Below are 21,580 nucleotides of genomic sequence, written 5' to 3'. Positions count from 1 at the left end.
AGTTCAAATCCCACCACAGCAGCTGGGGAATTTAAATTCAGTCAATTAATCTGGAATTAAAAAGCTAGTGACAGTAACGGTGACCGTGAAACTACCGGATTGTCGTAAAAACCCATCGGGTTCACTAATGTCCTTTAGGGAAGGAAGTCTGCCGCCCTTACCCGGTCTGGGCCGATATGTGACTCGAGACCCACAGCAAAGTGGTCGACCCTTAACTGCCCTCTGAAATGGCCCGGCGAGACACTCACTTGTTAAGAAGGCGGCTCACCACCACCTTCTCGAGGGCAATTAGGGATGGGCAATAAATGCCGGCCTTGCCAGCAAGGCCCACATCTCGAGAATGAATAAATAACAAGCCGATGTTCGAATGTGTTCTGCATCGATCCAATCCGCACGGACGCTGGACGCTGCACCCGCCTGTTCCACACGTGGAAGGTGAGGGACAGCCCCAAAGGCCCCAAGTGGCCCTGAGTCCCAGACCCTGGAACACGTCACATCCACCTGCCCACTCAGATCTGTGACGGGAGGCTCCTCATTGCCCCATTCGGTCTCTCAGGAGGCTGTCGAATGGATCGCCAGACTAGACGTCCCATGATAAGCTTTTCCCGCCGTACGAAACAACATGTATCATAAGGCCCCTCGAGCCTGCTCCACCATTCAATAAGATCGTGGCTGATCTGATCATGGGCTCAGCTCCACTTCCCTGCCCGCTCCCCATAACCCTTCATTCCCTTATCGTTCAAACATCTGTCTATCTCCACCTTAAATATATTCAATGACCCAGCCTCCACAGCTCTCTGGGGCAGAGAATTCCACAGATTTACAACCCTCTGAGAGAAGAAATTCCTCCTCATTGTTTTAAATGGGCGACCCCTTATTCTGAAACTATGCCCCCTAGCTCTATATTCCCCCACGAGGGTAAACATTGTCTCTGCATCTATCCTGTTAAGCCCCCTCAGTATCTTATATGTTTCAATAAGATCACCTCTCATTCTTCTGAACTCCAATGTGTACAGGTCCAACCTGCTCAACCTTTCTTCATAAGTCAACCCCCTCATCTCAGGAATCAACCTCGTGAACCTTCTCTCAACAGCCTCCTTCCTTAAATACGGAGACCAAAACTGTATGCAGTACTCCAGGTGTGGTTTCACCAATACCCTATACAGTTGTAGCAGGACTTCTCTGCTTTTATACTCCACCCCCCTTGCAATAAAGGCCAACATTCCATTTGCCTTCCTGATCACTTGCTGTATCTACGTACTAACTTCTTGTGTTTCATGCACAAGGACCCCCAGGTCCCTCTGTACTGCAGCATTTTGAAATCTCTCCCCATTTAAATAATAATGGTATCAGTGCACCTATGTCCCCAGTTGGCACTTTCTCTTCAAGACTCAAGGTCACAGCCACAAGCAGAAGTAAGATTTAGAAAGAAGAATTTGCAAGCTAACCTTGAACATCTCCTCGGGATGCCAACACAAGCTCATTCCTGGAGAGTGCAGGAGAAATGATGTCTTTTGGTTTCCATCAAGGTCCCAGATACTGCAATACATTTCAAAACATTATACATATTTACAAATGTTTAATTTTATTTATTCGTTCACGGGATGTGAATGTCGCTGGCAAGGCCGGCATTTATTGCCCATCCAAATAATAACCAATCCATTTTAAATGCCGTATAGAAAGACATGTGCTGTCCCCGACTCAGAAACATAAGAACATAAGAATTAGGAACAGGAGTAGGCCATCTAGCCCCTCGAGCCTGCTCCGCCATTCAACAAGATCACGGCTGATCTGGCCGTGGACTCAGCTCCACTTACCCGCCCGCTCCCCATAACCCTTAATTCCCTTATTGGTTAAAAATCTATCTATCTGTGCTTTAGATTTCTGCCTGCCGTTAATTAATCCAAAGTGCCGGAAGTAGCAGCATTTTATACACAGCAAGGTCCCACGAACAGTGAGGAGATGAATGAGCAGCCAATCCGGTTTCGCTGGAATGGGCTAAAAGAACACAAGGTAAAATGTCTTCTTCAACAAGGATTGCACTGTTCTGTAACACTCAAAGGTTTGAGAGAACCTCAGAGAACATCTCATGGAGCAGTGCACAGTGAGTGGGTAGATCCCATGCCAGCGGGGCAGGGAGCAGGAAGAGGTTAGGAGGGGACAAAGGCATGGTTTGAAGAGGAGGTTTTAAAAAGGAAGGAAGGAAGTATTAAGGCCGGGGTACTGAGGGAGAGAGATCCAGACCTTTTGTTGGACCGAGCAGATATAATGGTAAGTACTGCAGGGAATCAAATACGGCCAGGGTGATCTCCTGGACTAGGTTCGATCGTCTGAATCGGTCGGAGAGAAATTTCCCCAGGTTTTTTCTCCCTAAATTGGCCTGGGTTTTTATCTGGTTTTTGCCTCTCCCGAGAGATCACACGGCTCCGGTTGGGGTGGAGTGTAGAATGTTTCAGTATAAGGGGTGTCGCGGTTGTGGTGAGGCGGATTGGTTGGGCTGGGTGCTCTTTGCCTTTCCGTCATTGTTCATAGGTTTATAAGTAACCTTCAGGGCTGCTGACCGAGGGCTGTGTCGGCCGACGCGGACACGATGGGCCGAAATGGCCTCCTTCTGCGCGGTAAATATCTATGTTTCTAGAACCACCCTTTCAATGCATTCAACATTCTTGCAACCCTCCAACAAAGAAAGACATACATTTATACAGCATCTTTCACGACCACCGGACATCTCAAAGCGCTTTACAGTCAACAAAGTACTTTTGAAGTGTAGTCATTGTTGCAATATGGGAAACACTGCAAGCAATTTGCGCACAACAAGCTCCCACAAACAGCAATGTGATAATGACTCAGATAATCTGTTTTAGGTGCTGATTGAGAGATAAATATTGGCCCCACGACACCGGGGATAATCACCCCCTACTCTTCTTCGACATAATGCCACGGGATCTTTTACGTCCACCTGAGAGGGCAGACGGGGCCTCGGTATAACGTCTCATCTGAAATACAGCACCTTCGCCAGTGCAGCGCTCCCTCAGTACTGCCCTTCCGACAGTGCAGCGCTCCCTCAGTACTGCCCTTCCGACAGTGCAGCACTCCCTCAGTACTGCCCCTCCGACAGTGCAGCGCTCCCTCAGTACTGCCCTTCCGACAGTGCAGCGCTCCCTCAGTACTGCCCCTTCGACAGTGCAGCGCTCCCTCAGTACCGCCCCCTCCGACAGTGCAGCGCTCCCTCAGTACTGCCCCTCCGACAGTGCAGCACTCCCTCAGTACCGCCCCCTCCGACAGTGCAGCTCTCCCTCAGTAATGCCCTTCCGACAGTGCAGCGCTCCATCAGTACTGCCCCTCCAACAGTGCAGCGCTCCCTCAGTAATGCCCTTCCGACAGTGCGGCGCTCCCTCAGTACTGCCCCTCCGACAGTGCAGCGCTCCCTCAGTAATGCCCTTCCGACAGTGCGGCGCTCCCTCAGTACTGCCCCTCTGACGGTGCAGTTCTCCCTCAGTACTGCCCCTCCAACAGTGCAGCGCTCCCTCAGTACTGCCCCTCCAACAGTACAGCGCTCCCTCAGTACTGCCCCTCCGACGGTGCAGCGCTCCCTCAATAGCATATCAGCCTGGATTATATGCTCTAGTCTCTGGAGTGGGGACTTGAACCCACGACCTTCTGACTCTGAGGCGAGAGCGCTGCCTATAAAGCCATGGCTGAGGGCAGTACGAGTCCGGGGTAGATGAAAGTAAGCTTTGCCCGCCGGGACTTGCCTGTGCACAGTTGCACACAGCTCGGGGAAGGAAAAGCAAGCGCACAAGTAGATGCATTTCATTAAACCTTCCCCAAGGCTGTGCGGACAAGTAAGGGCAGTGGGGTGCTTATGCACCAAGACTGGACAACACAAGTTGGAAGGGCTCGTGTTTTGTTTTGCTTGATTTCACCGTCTGCTACAATTGTGGAGGAATTACATGGAGAACGTGGGAAGCAAAAAAAAATCCCCATGTTTCTTGGAATTGGGAGGCGCTCCCTGAAGTATGTCGAATATTGGTTTCAGCTGTTGGCGAACAAGGGAAGAGGCAGCAAAAAAACATACCAGAAGTGCTGCCTCTGTCCGCAGATCCTGATCCTGATCAAGGGCCGCAAACTGGCGGGAATAATCAGTCACAACCGCGCTGCAAACCCGCCACAAAACCCAGGCCAATCCGGCGGCCCGCGCATATTGCAGCGCCTCCCACACAGTGAACTCTCGTCTCCTTCGCCTGCTTGCATGTCTTCCAAGGACCAACAGATTATCATTTCTCGTCGCTGTCTGGGGAAACAAACCCCGATAAGCTTCACCTCAGGATTGGATGCTGGTTACTAATGGGGGTTAAATTGGTGTCGGTACATTGGACTGAAAGCCACCATGAACTGCTGCCAAATTATGCTGGCTGCAGAGAGAGAAAGCGAGAGAGAGAGAGAGAGGGACAGAGACGGGGGGAAAAAACAGGTCAGAAAAAGGCGAAAGATATTCAAGTAAGCTGCCACGGAGAGGAGGAAGAAAGTGCCCACAGCACATCCTCAGGAGATCCCATGTTGCTGTACATCCAAAGAATTGGTTCTCGGAAGTACAGTGGCCATCGTGTGGAAAAACGCAACAGCCATTCATGCGCACAGCAAGATTCCATAACAGCAAATGAGACGGGTGGCCAGTCACATCGGCTGTGGTGGCGTAGACTGAAGGGAGGGAGTTTGGCCAGGACTTCGGGAGAACTCCGTACTCTTCCTCAAATGGTTCCATGGGATCCCCTACACCCACCCCAACGGGTGGTTCCATGGGATCCCCTACACCCACCCCAACGGGTGGTTCCATGGGATCCCCTACACCCACCCCAACGGGTGGTTCCATGGGATCCCCTACACCCACCCCAACGGGTGGTTCCATGGGATCCCCTACACCCACCCCAACGGGTGGTCCCATGGGATCCCCTACACCCACCCCAACGGGTGGTTCCATGGGATCCCCTACACCCACCCCAACGGGTGGTTCCATGGGATCCCCTACATCCACCCCAACGGGTGGTCCAATGGGATCCCCTACACCCACCCCAACAGGTGGTTCCATGGGATCCCCTACACCCACCCCAACAGGTGGTTCCATGGGATCCCCTACACCCACCCCAACAGGTGGTTCCATGGGATCCCCTACACCCACCCCAACAGGTGGTTCCAGGTTTTGTCTAAAAAAAATAAAGAGGGCTTTTTACAGTTTGATTTTAGTCTAGCGTTTGACAGCAGTCTGGTGTTATTCATAAGGAAGGAAGGAAAAGGAAAGGAGGGAAGGAAAAGGAAAGGAGGGAAGGAAAAGGAAAGGAGGGAAGGAAAAGGAAAGGAGGGAAGGAAAAGGAAAGGAGGGAAGGAAAAGGAAAGGAGGGAAGGGAAAGGAAAGGAGGGAAGGGAAAGGAAAGGAGGGAAGGGAAAGAAAGGAGGGAGGGAAAGAAAGGAGGGAGGGAAAGAAAGGAGGGAGGGAAAGAAAGGAGGGAAGGAAAGAAAGGAGGGAAGGAAAGAAAGGAGGGAGGAAGATAAGGAAGAGAATGGAGGGTGGAAGAGAGGAAGGAGAGAAGGAAGGATGTTTGAAAGGTGCTGTTCTCAGCAGTTCTCTGAATGATGGATACATTCCTAAATCAGAACACCGAGATCTGTCAGTCACAGCAGTGAGACACTTGCTAATGAATAGGAACAAGGGTTTAAGTTTTATAATTGGCCCAGTTTCTGCAGGCTACACTTTATGCTCATCAACCTCCAAGCTTCTATTTACACCCAACCTTCACAATGATCTGGTGATTCAGATGAAATAATTTAAATGAAGCCACTTGTTGCACGCTTTCAATTCCAATTAATAGATAAGTAATACTGAACTATTTTGAATCAAGAGACCTAGATTGTACCTATCCAATGGAATAAAAAGCTTGAAGAGCAAGTTTTAAAAACGCAGATTTAAATAAAGTATGGATTTTGAAATGGGCGAAAATATACAGATAATAGGAAATATGAAAAATATTTAAAAATATGAAAAAAAAAACATTTACAACTCTCATGGCTGCCATGAAATGTCAGGTGGGTAACATCAATACTACTGTGAATTAAATTTGCATTAGTTCTATGCAAAAGGATTTACATTCCTCTGTATAAATGGAGACATTAAGGTGCGCATCACTGGACTGGTGGACACAGGAAGAGGAGGCGGCTTTGGGACGTTGCGGAGGTGGAGAAAGGTGCTACATAAATGCAAGACCTGATTTCTTTGTCGAACTCACACACATATGCAACAACAACAACTTGTATTTATATAGCACCTTTAACGTAGTGAAACGTCCCAAGCCGCTTCACAGGAGTAGTATGAGACAAAAAGTGACACCGAGCTGCATAAGGAGAATTTAGAGCAGGTGACCAAAAGCTTGGTCAAAGAGATAGGTTTTAAGGAGCGTCTTAAAAGGAGAGAGGTGGAGCGGTTTAGGGAGGGAATTCCAGAGCTTGGGGCCCAGGCAACAGAAGGCATGGCCACCGATGGTTGAGCGATTATATTCAGGGATGCTCAAGAGGGCAGAATTAGAGGAGCGCAGACATCTCAGGAGGGGGGGGTTGTGGGGGAGGGGGGGGGGGTTGTGGGGCTGGAGGAGATTACAGAGATAGGGAGGGGCGAGGCCATGGAGGGATTTGAAAACAAGGATGAGAATTTTGAAATCGAGGCGTTGCATAACCGGAAGCCAATGTAGGTCAGCGAGCACAGGGGGTGATGGGTGAGCGGGACTTGGTGTGAGTTAGGGCATGGGGCAGCCAAGTTTTAGATCACCTCTAGTTTACGTAGGGTTGAACGTGGGAGGCCAGCCAGGAGTGCAAATGGTTAATGGTTTTTGCTCTTTGACCGATATAAGTGACCGCCCAGTTTAAGCGATGGCGACTGTGCCTGTGATGTTCCCAGCAACGGCATTGTCCAATGGCGTCTCTGCCAGCTCAATATGTCGAGAAAAGAAATTGTCAAAGTTTGACTTGGCAACAGTTTATTTAATCTGGCAGAAAGCAGCAGCAGAAAAGAAAATCCAAAAAATTTAAATGGACAAAGGCAGAGTTGATCAATCTTTCACTTGTATTAACTAACAGATACAAAGCCACCCCCGCTCTCCTCCCCAACACTTGTTTGCAGGTCAATAAAGTTTATAACCTGGAACTAAAGATGTACATGGATACCAGATCCTGCACCTACCGGCATGTGTGGTCATCGCTGACACTTGCAATCTGCTCTCCATTATTGGGTTCAAATACCAGGTCGTTGATGTAATCAGTGTGGCCTTCTATCACCTACATGGAATAATAAATCAGGACACTTCAGTGGAAATCTAAATGCGAACAATGTTGGAATTTCAAACTCAGTTGGCTGATGTCACATTTCATTGATGTTCCAGTACTTGGAAACTAACTGACGTCGGCAGTTCATTCAAGTCCAGCACAGCACACCAGCCGAGCAGAGAGGCCTTTGCAAACTGGCTGCCTCACAATACTAAACCCTTACAGAATTAAAGCACCCAACTTGCGACCGATTACTTGCACTCTTGCTGTGTTCGGACGAGGAATCATCATAGGCGGTCCCTCAGAAACGAAGAAGACTTGCTTCCACTCTAAAAATGAGTCCTTAAGTGGCTGAACAGTCCAATACGAGAACCGCAGTCCCTGCCACAGTCGTTGATAGACAGTCGTCGAGAGAAGGGGAGGGTGGGACAGGTTTGCCGCACGCTTCTTCTGCTGCCTGCGCTTGGTTTCTGCACGCTCTCGGCGATGAGTCTCGAGGAGCTCAGCGCCCTCCCGGATGCACTTCCTCCACTTAGGGCGGTCTTTGGCCAGGGACTCCCAGGTGTCGGTGGGGATGTTGCACTTGATCAGGGAGGCTTTGAGGGTGTCCTTGCAACGTTTCTTCTGCCCACCTGGGGCTCTTGCGTTGAAAGGCCGGTGAGCGGACTGCGCAGGACCTCCAGACCGCCGCGCGGCCTCGCAGCTTAACGGGGGCATTGGAGTTAAATACAAGAGATTTGGGAAACGAGCAGGAGAAACCTTTATTTTTAAGAACATGGAGGATGGTGTGGCATGCACTACCTGAGCTAGCGATTGAAGCAGAGACCATGAACATATTGGATACGCGGTTGAAGGGACAAGGCAGGCATATGGGATTAGGAATACTGCTCACGTGGAGGATAAACTGGTAGAACCAAACACGCTATTTCTATATTGTAAGGATACAGTTGGAGTGTTAGCACGGCCCAGCCCACACTGCGATATGTGTGCCCACTCGGTCCGTGCAGCAGAGCAGGTCTCCAGTCGTCTTGGTTAACCCTTGCCACTGGATAAAGGCCTAGCTCTGTCAAGCCCGTGTGGTGGCTGGTGTGCAACGGTCACCCCACGTTAAAAAAAATCCACGCACAGGCATCTTCCACCCCTGGAGTTCAAGACTGGAACATCGGGTCCTCCGTTGAAACACCTGCGAACTCATCCCTTTTGGTGTAGAAGCCGGTCATCCTCGTTCGAGGGACCGCCTATGATGATGAGGTGCAATGGGCTGAATGTTCTTCCCCTGTACTATCCGTCTTTCGGATGAGACGCTAAACCGAGGCCCCGTCTGCGCTCTCAGGTGGACGTAAAAGATCTGAAGAAGAGCAGGGGAGTTATCCCCGGTGTCCTGGTCAATATTTATCCCTCAATCAACATCACTAAAATAGATTATCTGGTCATTATCACATTGCTGTTTGTGGAAGCTTGCTGTGCGCAAACTGGCTGTCGCAGTTCCTACATTCCAACAATGACTGCACTTCAAAAAGTACTTCACTGATTGTAAAGCACGTTGGGATGTCCTGAGGTAGTGAAAGGCACTATATAAATGCAAGTCTTTCTTTCTTTCTATAATTGCCATGACTCTGGATTCCTTGCATATTCTTCCTTTCCAAATACTTATCAAATTTCCTTTCAAATTAGATGTTAGGTCGGGAAACAGGCATGCTGGTGGAAGATGCCAGGGACAGAGCATGTGACCTTACTGAGCCACACTACGGGGAAACATGCTCCCCACAGTTATTCTTCCTAACCAAAGCTATTGAGGGATAGGGGGCAAAGGCGGATAGATGGAGTTAGGCCACAGATCAGCATCATCATCATCATAGGCAGTCCCTCGAACCAGGATGACTTGCTTCCACGAGTTCACAGATGAAGGACCCGATGTTCCAGTCCTGAACTCCAATTGAGGGGATGGAAGATGCCTGTGCGTGGATTTTTTTAACGTGTGGTGACCGTTGCACACCAGCCACCACACGGGCTTGACAGAGCCAGGTCTTTATCCAGTGGCAAGGGTTAACCAGGACGACTGGAGACCTGCTCTGCTGCACGGACCTAGTGCGCACACATATCGCACAGTGTGGGCTGGGCCCGTGCTGCCCCTGGGCCCTCGGCTCTTCTGGGCCTCGTACCCTCATTCGCCGCACCTTCAACCACGATTCCTCTCCGCTCCTCCGCCACAAAAACACTCGCCGCACCTCCGCCACCCTGAACATTCACAGAACCTCCGCCACGATCAGCCACGATCCCTCATCGTTCCTCCGCCCCGATAACTCGCCGCGAGAACATCTCCGCAGGTCGGGGGGGCTTCAAAAAGAGCTGGAGCATGCCACTGAAGATTCCAGCACGAGCCGACACAAATGTGCGACGGCTGCGAGGTGGGCGACTGGGTGACATCAGGACCCAGGTCGCCATTTAGAGCGTGGACAGGAACAGCAGAGGAGTGGGAAGGTCGTGGCCGACAGATCAGCAATGACCTCATTGGATGGCGGGACAGGCTCGAGGGGCAGAATGGCCTCCTCTTGTTCCTATGTTCCAAATGATGAGAGGCTCTGATCTGAGCGGAGTGCGTTTGGGCTCCTCGCCCACATCTCAAGTCACCTCAGCAGTGATGGAGGCTAAAAAAAGTGTGTCATTGTCTGCTTGGTGGTGTTGAAATATTTTATGGCATTGGGACTTTCATAAAAAAATCATCTTTTGCACTTTTTTATCATAGAATCTTACTGCACGAAAGGAGGCCATTCGGCCCATCGTTCTGGTGCCAGCTCTGTAAAAGATTCTATCCAATTAGTCCCACTCCCCCTGCTCTTTCCCCATAGCACTGTAAGCTTTTCCCATCATTTTGGCACCGATTAATTAACCTACGTTTTTCCAGTGACAATTAATATTGTCCCCGGATTATGGTCTCTGGAAACTTCCGCACCACTGATGCTCATCTGACTGGCCTATTGTTACCGGATTTTATACTTCTCCACAAAAAAAAACCTTGCATTTATATAGCACCTTTAACGTAGTAAAACATCACAAAGCGCTTCACAGCGGTATTGTAAGACAAAACAAATAAATTTGACACCGAGCCACATAAGAAGAAATTAGCGCAGGAAAGAGATAGGTTTTAAGGAGCATCTTAAAAGGAGGAAAGAGAGGTAGAGAGGTGGAGAGGTTTAGGGAGGGAGTTCCAGAGCTTGGGACCCAGGCAACAGAAGGCACGGCCACCAATGGTTGAGCGATTATAATCAGGGATGCTCAAGAGGGCAGAATTAGAGGAAACCATCCCTTTCCCTAGCATGTGTCTGAGGCTCAACCACACTGTTCGCAACCTAGGTGTCATATTTGACCCCAAAATGAGCTTCCGACCACATATCCACGGCATAACTAAAACTACCTATTTGCACCTATGTAATATCGCCCATCTCTGCCCCTGCCTTAGCTTATCAGCTGCTGAAACCCTCATCCATGCCTTTGTTACCTCCAGACTTGACTACACCGACTCACTCCTGGCCGGCCTCCCACATTCTACTCCACGTAACAGCCCGTGTCCTAACTCACACCAAGTCCCGCTCACCCATCACCCCCTGTGCTCGCTGACCTACATTGGCTCCTGGTTATAAGCCACGGTTCTATTTCAAAATTCACATCCTTATTTTCAAATCCCTCCATGGCCTTGCCCCTCTCTATCTCTGTAATCTCCTCCAGCCCCACAATCCCCCCCACCCCCCACCCCCCCCGAGATGTCTGCGCTCTTCTAATTCTGCCCTCAAAAACAGGGGTGTAACATTTGCAACGCTGCAGGCCTCTGGCCCCACTCCAATATCCAAGGAGGACTGGAAGATTGTGGTCAGAGCCTCTGCAATTTCCACCCTTACTTCCCTCAGTAAGCTCGGATGCATCCCATCTGGACTGGCTGACTTTTCCCACTTTGAGCGCTGCCAATCTTTAAGTAGCTCCTCTTTATCTATTTTTATCTCATCCAATTTCTCACCCCTAAAAAAAAAATACAAATGAAAGTAGGTTTGTTGCTGGATGTAGTTTCCCATTAGGCTGCTAACTTTCCCCCCCGGTTTTTTTCTTTGCCTCTCCCAGATCACATGGCAGCATGAGAAGGGGAGCTCATAAGAAATAAGAGCAGGAGTCAGCCATTCGGCCCCTCGAGCCTGCTCCGCCATTCAATAAGATCATGGCTGGTCTTCTACCTCAACTCCACTTTCCTGCCCGCTCCCCATATCCCTCGATTCCCTTAATATCCAAAAATCTATTGATCTCTGTCTTGAATATATTCAACGACTGAGCATCCACAGTCCTCTGGGGCAGAGAATTCCAAAGATTCACCACCCTCTGAGTGAAATAGTTTCTCCTCATCTCAGTCCTAAATGGCCGACCCCTTATTCTGTGACTGTGGCCCCTGGTCCCCCCCCACCCCCGTACTTCCCCACCCCCCCCGTCCTTCCCCCCCTACCCCGCCCACCCCCCACGTCCTTCCCCACCCCCCCAAAAGAGGAACAAGTCCTTCTTTACGCTATTGTAATCACCTCACTTTTTCTACCGTCTCTGTAGCCTCCTCCAGGCCTGCGACCCTCCGAGATCTCTGCGCTGCTCTAATTCTAGCCTCTTGTGCGTCCCCAATAGTAATCGCTCCACCACTGGCAGCCGTGCCTCCAGCCGTCTGGGTCTTGAGCTTTGGAATTCCCTCCCTCAACCTCTCAGCCCTCCTATTTTAGGAAGCTCCTTAAAACCTACCCCTTTGACCTAGCTTTTGGTCACCTGTCCCAGTATCTTCTTATGGGGCTCGGTGTCAAGTTTTGTCTGATAATGTTCCCGTGATGCGCCTTGGGACGTTTTACGTTAAAGGCGCTATATAAATGCGAATTGTTAATTCCCTTCATCAGAGGGACATTAGTCATCACACATTCCTCTTCGGCCCAGGAAGGTCGGACGTTGCTCGGTCACCGCACATTTCACTGGTCACTTTCACCACCCACAGGTGCAAACGATTTCAGGGGATGAAGACAGTGACACAAACCCTTATCCTCATGAAGAGGGAAGGTCGTGCTTACAGAAATATACTTGCATTTCTCTAGTGCCTTTCACAACCTCGGGATGTCCCAAAATGCTTTAAAGCCAATGAAGTACTTCTGGAGTGTAGTCACTGTTGTAATGTAGGAAACGCGGCAGCCAATTTACGCACAGCAAGCTCCCACAAACAGCAATATGATAATGACCCAGATCATTTAAGAACATAAAAAAATAGGAGCAGAAGTTGGCCATTTGGTCCCTCGAGCCTGCTCCACCATTCAATACGATCATGGACTCAGCTCCATTTCCCAACCCGCTCTCCATAACCCTTTATTCCCTTATCACTCAAAAATCTGTCTATCTCAGCCTTAAATAAATTCAATGACCCAGCCTCCACAGCTCTCTGGGGCAGAGAATTTCATAGATTTACAACCCTCAGAAGAAATTCCTCTCCATCTCAGTTTTAAATGGGTGGCCCCTTATTCTAAGACTATGTCCCCTTGTTTTAGTTTCCCCTATGAGTGGAAATATCCTCTCTGCATCCACCTTGTCGAGCCCCCTCGTTATCTTATAAATTTCGATAAGATCACCTCTCATTCTTCTGAACTCCAATGTGTATAGGCCCAACCTATCTTCATAACTCAACCCCCTCATCTCCAGAATCAACCTAATGAACCTTCTCTGAATAGCCTCCAATGCAAGTATATCCTTCCTTAAATAGGGAGACCAAAACTGTACGCAGTAATCCAGGTGTGGCCTCACCAATACCCTGTACAGTTGGAGCAGGACTTCTCTGCTTTTATACTCCATCCCCCTTGCAATAAAGGCCAACATTCCATTTGCCTTCCTGATTACTTGCTGTACCTGCATACTCACTTGTTATGTTTCATGCACAAGGACCCCCAGGTCCCTCTGTACTGCAGCACTTTGCAATTTTTTCTGCATTTAAATTATAATTTTCTTTTCAATTTTTTGTGCCAAAGTGGATAACGTCACATTTTCCCATATTGTACTCCATCTGCCAAATTTTTGCCCACTCACTTAGCCTGTCTATATCTATGATCAGCCATGATCTTATTGAATGGTGGTGCAGGCTCGAAGGGCTGAATGGCCTACTCCTGCACCTATTTTCTATATCTCTTTGCAGATTTTTTGTGGCCTCCTCAAAATTTGCTTTCCTATCCATCTTTGTATCATTAGCAAACTTGGCTACATTACACTCGGTCCCTTCATCCAAGTCATTAATATAGATTGTAAATAGTTGAGGTCCCATCACCGATCCCTGCGGCACCCCAGTAGTTACTGTTTGCCAACTAGAAAATAACCAATTTATCCCGACTCTCTGTTTTCTGTTAGTTAGCCAATCCTCTATCCATGCTAATATATTACCCCCAACCCCGTGAACTTTAATTTTGTGCAGTAACCTTTTATGTGGCACCTTATCGAATGCCTTCTGGAAATCCAGATACACCACATCCACTGGTTCCCCCTTATCCACCCTGCTCATTACATCCTCAAAGAACTCCAGCAAATTTGTCAAACACGATTTCCCTTTCATAAAACCATGTTGACTCTGTTTGATTGAATCATGCTTTTATAAATGTCCTGCTACTGCTTCCTTAATAATGGACTCCAGCATTTTCCCCACGACCGATGTTAGGCTAACTGATCTCTAGTTTCCTGCTTTGTCTCCCTCCTTTTTTAAATAGGGGCGTTACATTTGTTTTAGTTATGTTGATTGAGGGATAAATATTGGCTTGGACACTGGGCATAACTCCCCAACTCTTCTATGGATGCTCCTATTTCTCGTGTTCTGATGAATAACTTTGTTTGAAGTGTAGTCACTGTTGTAATGTGGGAAACGCGGCAGGCAATTTGCGCACAGCAAGCTCCCACAAACAGCAGTGTGAAAATGACCAGATAATCTGAGAGATAAATATTGCCCAGGACACCAGGGATAACTCCCCTGCTCTTCTTCGAAATAGGGCCATGGGATTTACGTCCAACTGAGAGGGAAGATGGGACCTCAGTTTAAATACGACATCTCCGACAGTGCAGCACTCCCTCAGCTCTGCACTGGAGTGTCAGCCTAGATTGTTGTGCTCAAGTCCCTGGAGTGGGACTTGAACCGACGACCTTTTGCTCAGAGGCTACCCACTGAGCGACACACACCAAGTCTCATCGTTATGGAGCAGCGGTTCTGCTTAGCTGGGACTCTAAAAGTGCACGAATACAGTAATATGCCGATACACGGAGAACTCAAAGCTCAGCATTGCAAGCCCAAATCACAGGGCCATAACTGCCTCGTAGAGAAGAGAAGAGGAGGAGGAGGAAGTGAGGAACAGGAAGAGAAGAGGAGGAGGAGGAAGAGAGGAGAGGAAGGAGGAAGAGAGGAAGGAGGAAGAGAGGAATGAGGAAGAGAGGAAGGAGGAAGAGAGGAAGGAGGGAGAGAGGAAGGAGGGAGAGAGGAAGGAGGGAGAGAAGGAAGAGGAAGGAGGAAGAGGAGGAGGGATGATGGGGCGGGGCGGGGGGGAGAGGAAGGGACGGGGTGAAGGACGGGCGGGGGGGTCGGCGATGGACAGGGGGGGGGGGTGAAGGACGGGGGGGGCGGGGATGGACGGGGGGGAGGGGGCGGGGATGGACGGGGGGGAGGGGGCGGGGATGGACGGGGGGGGAGGGGGCGGGGATGGACGGGGGGGAGGGGGCGGGGATGGACGGGGGGGGGGGGGGGGGCGGGAATGGACGAGGGGGGGGGCGGGAATGGACGAGGGGGGGGGCGGGGATGGACGAGGGGGGGGGCGGGGATGGACGGGGGGGGAGGGGGCGGGGATGGACGGGGGGAGGGGGCGGGGATGGACGAGGGGGGGGGGGCGGGGATGGACGGGGGGGGGGGCGGGGATGGACGAGGGGGAGGGGGCGGGGATGGACGGGGGGAGGGGGCGGGGATGGACGGGGGGGAGGGGGCGGGGATGGACGGGGGGGGGCGGGGGGATGGACGAGGTGGGGGCGGGGATGGAGGAGGGGGGGGCGGGGATGGACGAGGGGGGGGGCGGGGATGGACGAGGGGGGGGGCGGGGATGGACGAGGGGGGGGCGCGGATGGACGAGGGGGGGGCGCGGATGGACGAGGGGGGGGGCGGGGATGGACGAGGGGGGGGGCGGGGATGGACGAGGGGGGGGGGCGGGGATGGACGAGGGGGGGGCGGGGATGGACGGGGGGGGGGGCGGGGATGGACGAGGGGGGGGGCGGGGATGGACGGGGGGGGGCGGGGATGGACGAGGGGGGGGCGGGGATGGACGAGGGGGGGGGGCGGGGATGGACGAGGGGGGGGGGCGGGGATGGACGAGGGGGGGGGGCGGGGATGGACGGGGGGGGGGGGGGGGGGATGGACGAGGGGGGGGGGGCGGGGATGGACGAGGGGGGGGGGCGGGGATGGACGAGGGGGGGGGGGCGGGGAATGGACGAGGGGGGGGGCGGGAATGGACGAGGGGGGGGGCGGGGATGGACGAGGGGGGGGGGGCGGGGATGGACGAGGGGGGGGGGCGGGGATGGACGAGGGGGGGGGCGGGGATGGACGAGGGGGGGGGCGGGGATGGACGAGGGGGGGGGCGGGGATGGACGAGGGGGGGGGCGGGGATGGACGAGGGGGGGGGCGGGGATGGACGAGGGGGGGGGCGGGGATGGACGAGGGGGGGGGCGGGGATGGACGAGGGGGGGGGCGGGGATGGACGAGGGGGGGGGCGGGGATGGACGAGGGGGGGGGCGGGGATGGACGAGGGGGGGGGCGGGGATGGACGAGGGGGGGGGCGGGGATGGACGAGGGGGGGGGCGGGGATGGACGAGGGGGGGGGCGGGGATGGACGAGGGGGGGGGCGGGGATGGACGAGGGGGGGGGCGGGGATGGACGAGGGGGGGGGCGGGGATGGACGAGGGGGGGGCGGGGATGGACGAGGGGGGGCGGGGATGGACGAGGGGGGGGGCGGGGATGGACGAGGGGGGGGCGGGGATGGACGAGGGGGGGGGGCGGGGATGGACGAGGGGGGGGGGCGGGGATGGACGAGGGGGGGGGGCGGGGATGGACGAGGGGGGCGGGCGGGGATGGACGAGGGGGGGGGCGGGGATGGACGAGGGGGGGGCGGGGATGGACGAGGGGGGGGAGCGGGGATGGACGAGGGGGGGGGCGGGGATGGACGAGGGGGGGGGCGGGGATGGACGAGGGGGGGGGCGGGGATGGACGAGAGGGGGGGGCGGGGATGGACGAGGGGGGGGGGCGGGGATGGACGAGGGGGGGGGGCGGGGATGGACGAGGGGGGGAGCGGGGATGGACGAGGGGGGGGCGGGGATGGACGAGGGGGGGGGCGGGGATGGACGAGGGGGGGGCGGGGATGGACGAGGGGGGGGCGGGGATGGACGAGGGGGGGGGCGGGGATGGACGAGGGGGGGGGCGGGGATGGACGAGGGGGGGGGCGGGGATGGACGAGGGGGGGGGCGGGGATGGACGAGGGGGGGGGCGGGGATGGACGAGGGGGGGGGCGGGGATGGACGAGAGGGGGGGGCGGGGATGGACGAGGGGGGGGGGCGGGGATGGACGAGGGGGGGGGGCGGGGATGGACGAGGGGGGGGGGGCGGGGATGGACGAGGGGGGTGGGGGGGGGAGAAGGAGGACGGGAGAGGGAGAGAGGTCTCAAGCGCTTCACAGCCAATGAAGTACTTTGTTTGAAGTGGAGTGACTGTTGTAAAGTGGGAAATAAAAGTGCCCATGTGCAGGAGTGGACGATTTACCCGCCACGTGGTGTTCTCTTTGAGATCAGACGTGAGCAGTCGCATCTTCCTGTCGGAGTCTGCTGTGCAAAACCTGCAAGGATTAAAAGAGAAATTTAACAAACCCATGCAGTAAGTGAATGGAAAATGTCGCACAATTTATTGATGAATTGAATCTGTAACATAAGTTGCATCAAAGCCAGATCGCAGTTTATTTTAACAAGTCTTGTCAATGTAATGAAAAGAATGAGCAAAGTGCCATTTAAACAGCATCTTTCACATCCTTAGGACGCTCCACAGCGCTTTACAACCAACGAAGTGTAGTCACTGTTGTTAAGTAGGAAATGCGGCAGCCAATTTGCACACAGCAAGCTCCCACACACAGGAATCAGATCATAAGAACGTCAGAAATAGGAGCAGGTGTAGGCCATTCGGTCCCTCGAGTCTGCTCCGCCATTCAAAAAGATCATGGCTGATCTTCGACCTCAACTCCAATTTCCCGCCCGACCCCCATATCCCTTGATTCCCCCAGAGTCCAAAAATCTAGCGATCTCCTCATTTAATATATTCAACTTTGGGGTAGAAAATTCCAAATATTCACCACCCTCTGAGTGAAGGAATTCCTCCTCATCTCAGTCCTAAATGGCCAACCCCTTATCCTGAGACTGTGACCCCTGGTTCTAGACTCCCCAGCCCGGGGGAAATAACCTCTCAGCATCTACCCTGTCAATCTCCCTCAGAATCTTGTACATTTCAATGAGATCGCCGCATTCTTCTAAACTCTAGGGAGTATCTCTCCTCATAGGATGACTCTCTCATCCCAGGAATCAGTCTAGTGACCCTTTGTTGCACCACCTCTAAGACAAGTGTATCCTTCCTTAGATAAGGAGACCAAAACTGTGCACAGTACTCCAGGTGTGGTCGCACCAAGGCTCTGTACAATTGTAGCAAGACTTCCTTACTCTTGTACTCTAACCCCGTTGCAATAAAGGCCAACATGCCATTTGCCTTCCTAAATGCTTGCTGTACTTACATGCTAACTTTCTGTGTTTCCTGTTCGAGGACACCTAAATCTCTGAACACCAACATTTAATAGTTTCTCATCACTTAAAAATATTCTGTTTTGCTTTTCTTCCTACCAAAATGAATAACTTCCCATTTCCCCACGTTATATTCCATCTGCCGCCTTATTGCCCACTCACTCAGTCTGACTCTTTGTGTCCACCTCACAGCTTACTGTCCCATCTAGCTTTGTATCATCAGCAAACATACATACAATGCACTCGGCCCCTTCATCCAAGTAATTGATATAGATTGTAAATAGCTGAGGCCCCAGCACTAATCCCTGCGGTACCCCACTAGTAAAAGCCTGCTAATCTGAAAATGACCTGTTTAGCCCAACTCTCATTTCTATCCGTTAACCAATCCAAATTATTCAGTGATGTTGGTTGAGGAATAAACACTGGCCAGGACAGCAGTAGACTACTTCTTCGGTATAGTGCCTCGGTTTAACACCTCATCAGAAAGTTGGCACTCCTTCAGTACTGCCCCTCCTACAATGCAGTACACCCTCAGCACTGCCCCTCCGACAGTGCGGCGCTCCCTCAGCACTGCCTCTCTGACAATGCAGTGCTCCCTCAGTACTGCCCTCCGACAGTGCAGGACTCCCTCAGTACTGCCCCTCCAACAGTGCAGCACTCCCTCAGCACCGCACTAGAGTGTCAGCCTGGATTTTATGCTCAAGTCCCTGGAGTGGGACTCGAACCCACAACCTTCCGATTCAGAGGCGAGAGTGCTGCCCACTGAGCCAAACTGACACTTAGAACTATATCAGGGGTGTTGTCCAGTGTGGCTCATAGCCAACAATTTGCCCCCTCCAAGCCCTGAAACTGCGTCCCCAAGCCCAGGCAATTCAACCATTTTTGTGCTTAGATTTCTCACTCGCTGGTTTGCTGTCTGAATTTCATAGAATGATATAGCACAGAAGGAGGCCATTCGGCCCATCGTTCCTGTTTCAGCTCTTTGAGCTATCCACTGATCCCAGATCTCCCTTCTCTTGCTCCTTTTTAAGTGTTTATCCAATTCACTTTCGAAAGTTACAATTGAAGCGGCTTCCGTTCAGACATGGGATTAGAGATTTGGAGGGCTGTTATTTGCCTTATTGGCGGATAAATCCCAGAATAGGACACAATCCATTGGAACATCTGTGAACTCATCCCTTTTGGTGTGGAAGCAAGTCATCCTCGTTTGAGGGATGGCCTATGATGATGATGAACCCCCTATTCCCTTCTCCTTCATATGCTTATCCAGCCTCCCCTTTAAATGTATCTATACTATTCGCTTCAACCACTCTCTGCGAGTTCCACATTCTCACCACTCTCTGGGTAAAGAAGTTTCTTCTGAATTCCCCATAAAACATTTGACACACATGAGATATTAGGTCAGGTGACCAAAAGCTTGGTCAAAGAGGCAGGTTTTAAGGAGCATCTTAAAAGGAAGAAAGAGAGGTAGAGAGGCAGAGAGGTTTAGGCAGAGAATTCCAGAGCTTGGGGCGCAGGCAGCTGAAGGCACGGCCACCGATGGTGGAGCGATTATAATCAGGGATGCTCAGGAGGGCAGAATTAGAGGAGTGCAGACATCTCGGGAGGTTGTGAGGCTGGAGGAGATTACAGAGATAGGGAGGGGCGAGGTCATGGAGGGATTTGAAAACAAGGATGAGAATTTTAAAATTCGAGGCATTGCTTAACCGGGAGCCAATTTAGGTCAACGAGCACAGGGGAATTGGTGCGATATTATGATTATCGGGCAATATTTCACCTTTGCAAAACAGCAGCAATCTACATGCTTGTAGTCATTTGATGGCTGGCAAAGTGTCTGAAGGCAGGAGAAAATTACAGTTTCACCTGACCCTCACCAATGATAGACTCAGGTAAAAGACAGACACTTCATAACAGTCCCAAATATCTTACATTACAATCATAGAATCATACAACACAGAAGGAGGTCTTTCGGCCCATCAAGCCTGTGCCGGCTCTTTGGAAGATCTGTCCAATTAGTCCCATACCCCAGCTTTTGCCCCATAATCCTGCAAATGAGTTCTCTTCAAGTAACATGTCCAATTGCCTTTTGAAAGTTATTAAGTGTCAGCTGTGGCTCAGTGGGCAGCACTCTCGCCTCTGAGTCAGAAGGTTGTGGGGGTTCAAGTCCCACTCCAGGGACTTGAGCACAAACATCCAGGCCGACACTGCAGGGCAGCGCTGAGGGAGTGCCGCACTGTCGGAGGTGCCGTATTTCAGATGAGATGTTAAACCGAGGAGCCATCTGCCCTCCCGGGTGGATGTAAAAGATCCCATGGCACGATTTCGAAGAAGAGCAGGGGAGTTATCCCCGGGGTCCTGGGACCAATATTTATCCCTGAATCAACACAACAAAAACAGATTATCTGGTCATTATCACTTCGCTGTTTGTGGGAAATTGGCTGCCGCGTTTCCCACATTACAGCAGTGACTACACTTCAAAATTGGCTGTAAAGCGCTTTGAGATATCCGGTGGTCATGAAAGGCGCTATATAAATGCAAATCTTTCTTTCTATTAAATCTGTTTCCATCGCCTTTCAGGGAGCGCATAAGAATGAGGAACAGGAGTCGGCCATCTAGCCCTTCGAGCCTGCTCCGCCATTCAATAAGATCATGGCTGATCTGGCCGTGGACTCAGCTCCACTTACCCGCCCGCTCCCCGTAACCCTTAATTACCTTATTGGTTAAAAAATCTATCTATCTGTGACTTGAATACATTCAATGAGCTAGCCTCAACTGCTTCCTTGGGCAGAGAATTCCACAGATTCACAACCCTCTGGGAGAAGAAATTCCTTCTCAACTCGGTTTTAAATTGGCTCCCCCGTATTTTGAGGCTGTGCCCCCTAGTTCTAGTCTCCCCGACCAGTGGAAACAACCTCTCTGCCTCTATCTTGTCTATCCCTTTCATTATTTTAAATGTTTCTATAAGATCATTCCTCATCCTTCTGAACTCCAACGAGTAAAGACCCAGTCTACTCAATCTATCATCATAAGGTAACCCCCTCATCTCCGGAATCAGCCTAGTAAATCGTCTCTGTACCCCCTCCAAAGCCAGTATATCCTTCCTTAAGTAAGGTGACCAAAACTGCATGAAGTACTCCAGGTGCGGCCTTACCAATACCTTATACAGTTGCAGCAGGACCTCTCTGCTTTTGTACTCCATCCCTCTCGCAATGAAGGCCAACATTCCATTCGCCTTCCTGATTACCTGCTGCACCTGCAAACTAACTTTTTGGGATTCTGGAGGTGGGTGGGGTGGCTTGACCCATCCACCTCCATGGCACGAACCTGGTATTGCAGTACTTCCAGGAACGGTGCAGTGGCTCTAGGCCTTTTGGCTAAGAGCATTGGCGCAGAGTGATCCTTGAATGGGCCCAAGGTGACCTCTG

General features: G+C 51.8%; 1 protein-coding gene across 1 annotated transcript in view; it reads right to left on the bottom strand.

The window, feature by feature from the left end:
* nup37 (nucleoporin 37) overlaps nucleotides 1–21,580 on the bottom strand; it is a 45,979-nt gene that overhangs the window by 12,570 nt on the left and 11,829 nt on the right. The window contains exons 3-5 of the mRNA XM_070901548.1: nucleotides 17,137–17,209; nucleotides 7,229–7,323; nucleotides 1,449–1,539 (exon numbers count right to left, since the gene is read on the bottom strand). Of these exons, the coding sequence (XP_070757649.1) occupies nucleotides 1,449–1,539; nucleotides 7,229–7,323; nucleotides 17,137–17,209 (259 nt within the window). The remainder of the gene's footprint in view (nucleotides 1–1,448; nucleotides 1,540–7,228; nucleotides 7,324–17,136; nucleotides 17,210–21,580) is intronic.

The sequence above is a fragment of the Pristiophorus japonicus genome, chromosome 15 (genome assembly GCF_044704955.1).
Source record: "Pristiophorus japonicus isolate sPriJap1 chromosome 15, sPriJap1.hap1, whole genome shotgun sequence".
NCBI lineage: Eukaryota > Metazoa > Chordata > Chondrichthyes > Pristiophoridae > Pristiophorus > Pristiophorus japonicus.
This window is presented reverse-complemented; position numbering and strand designations above follow the sequence as displayed.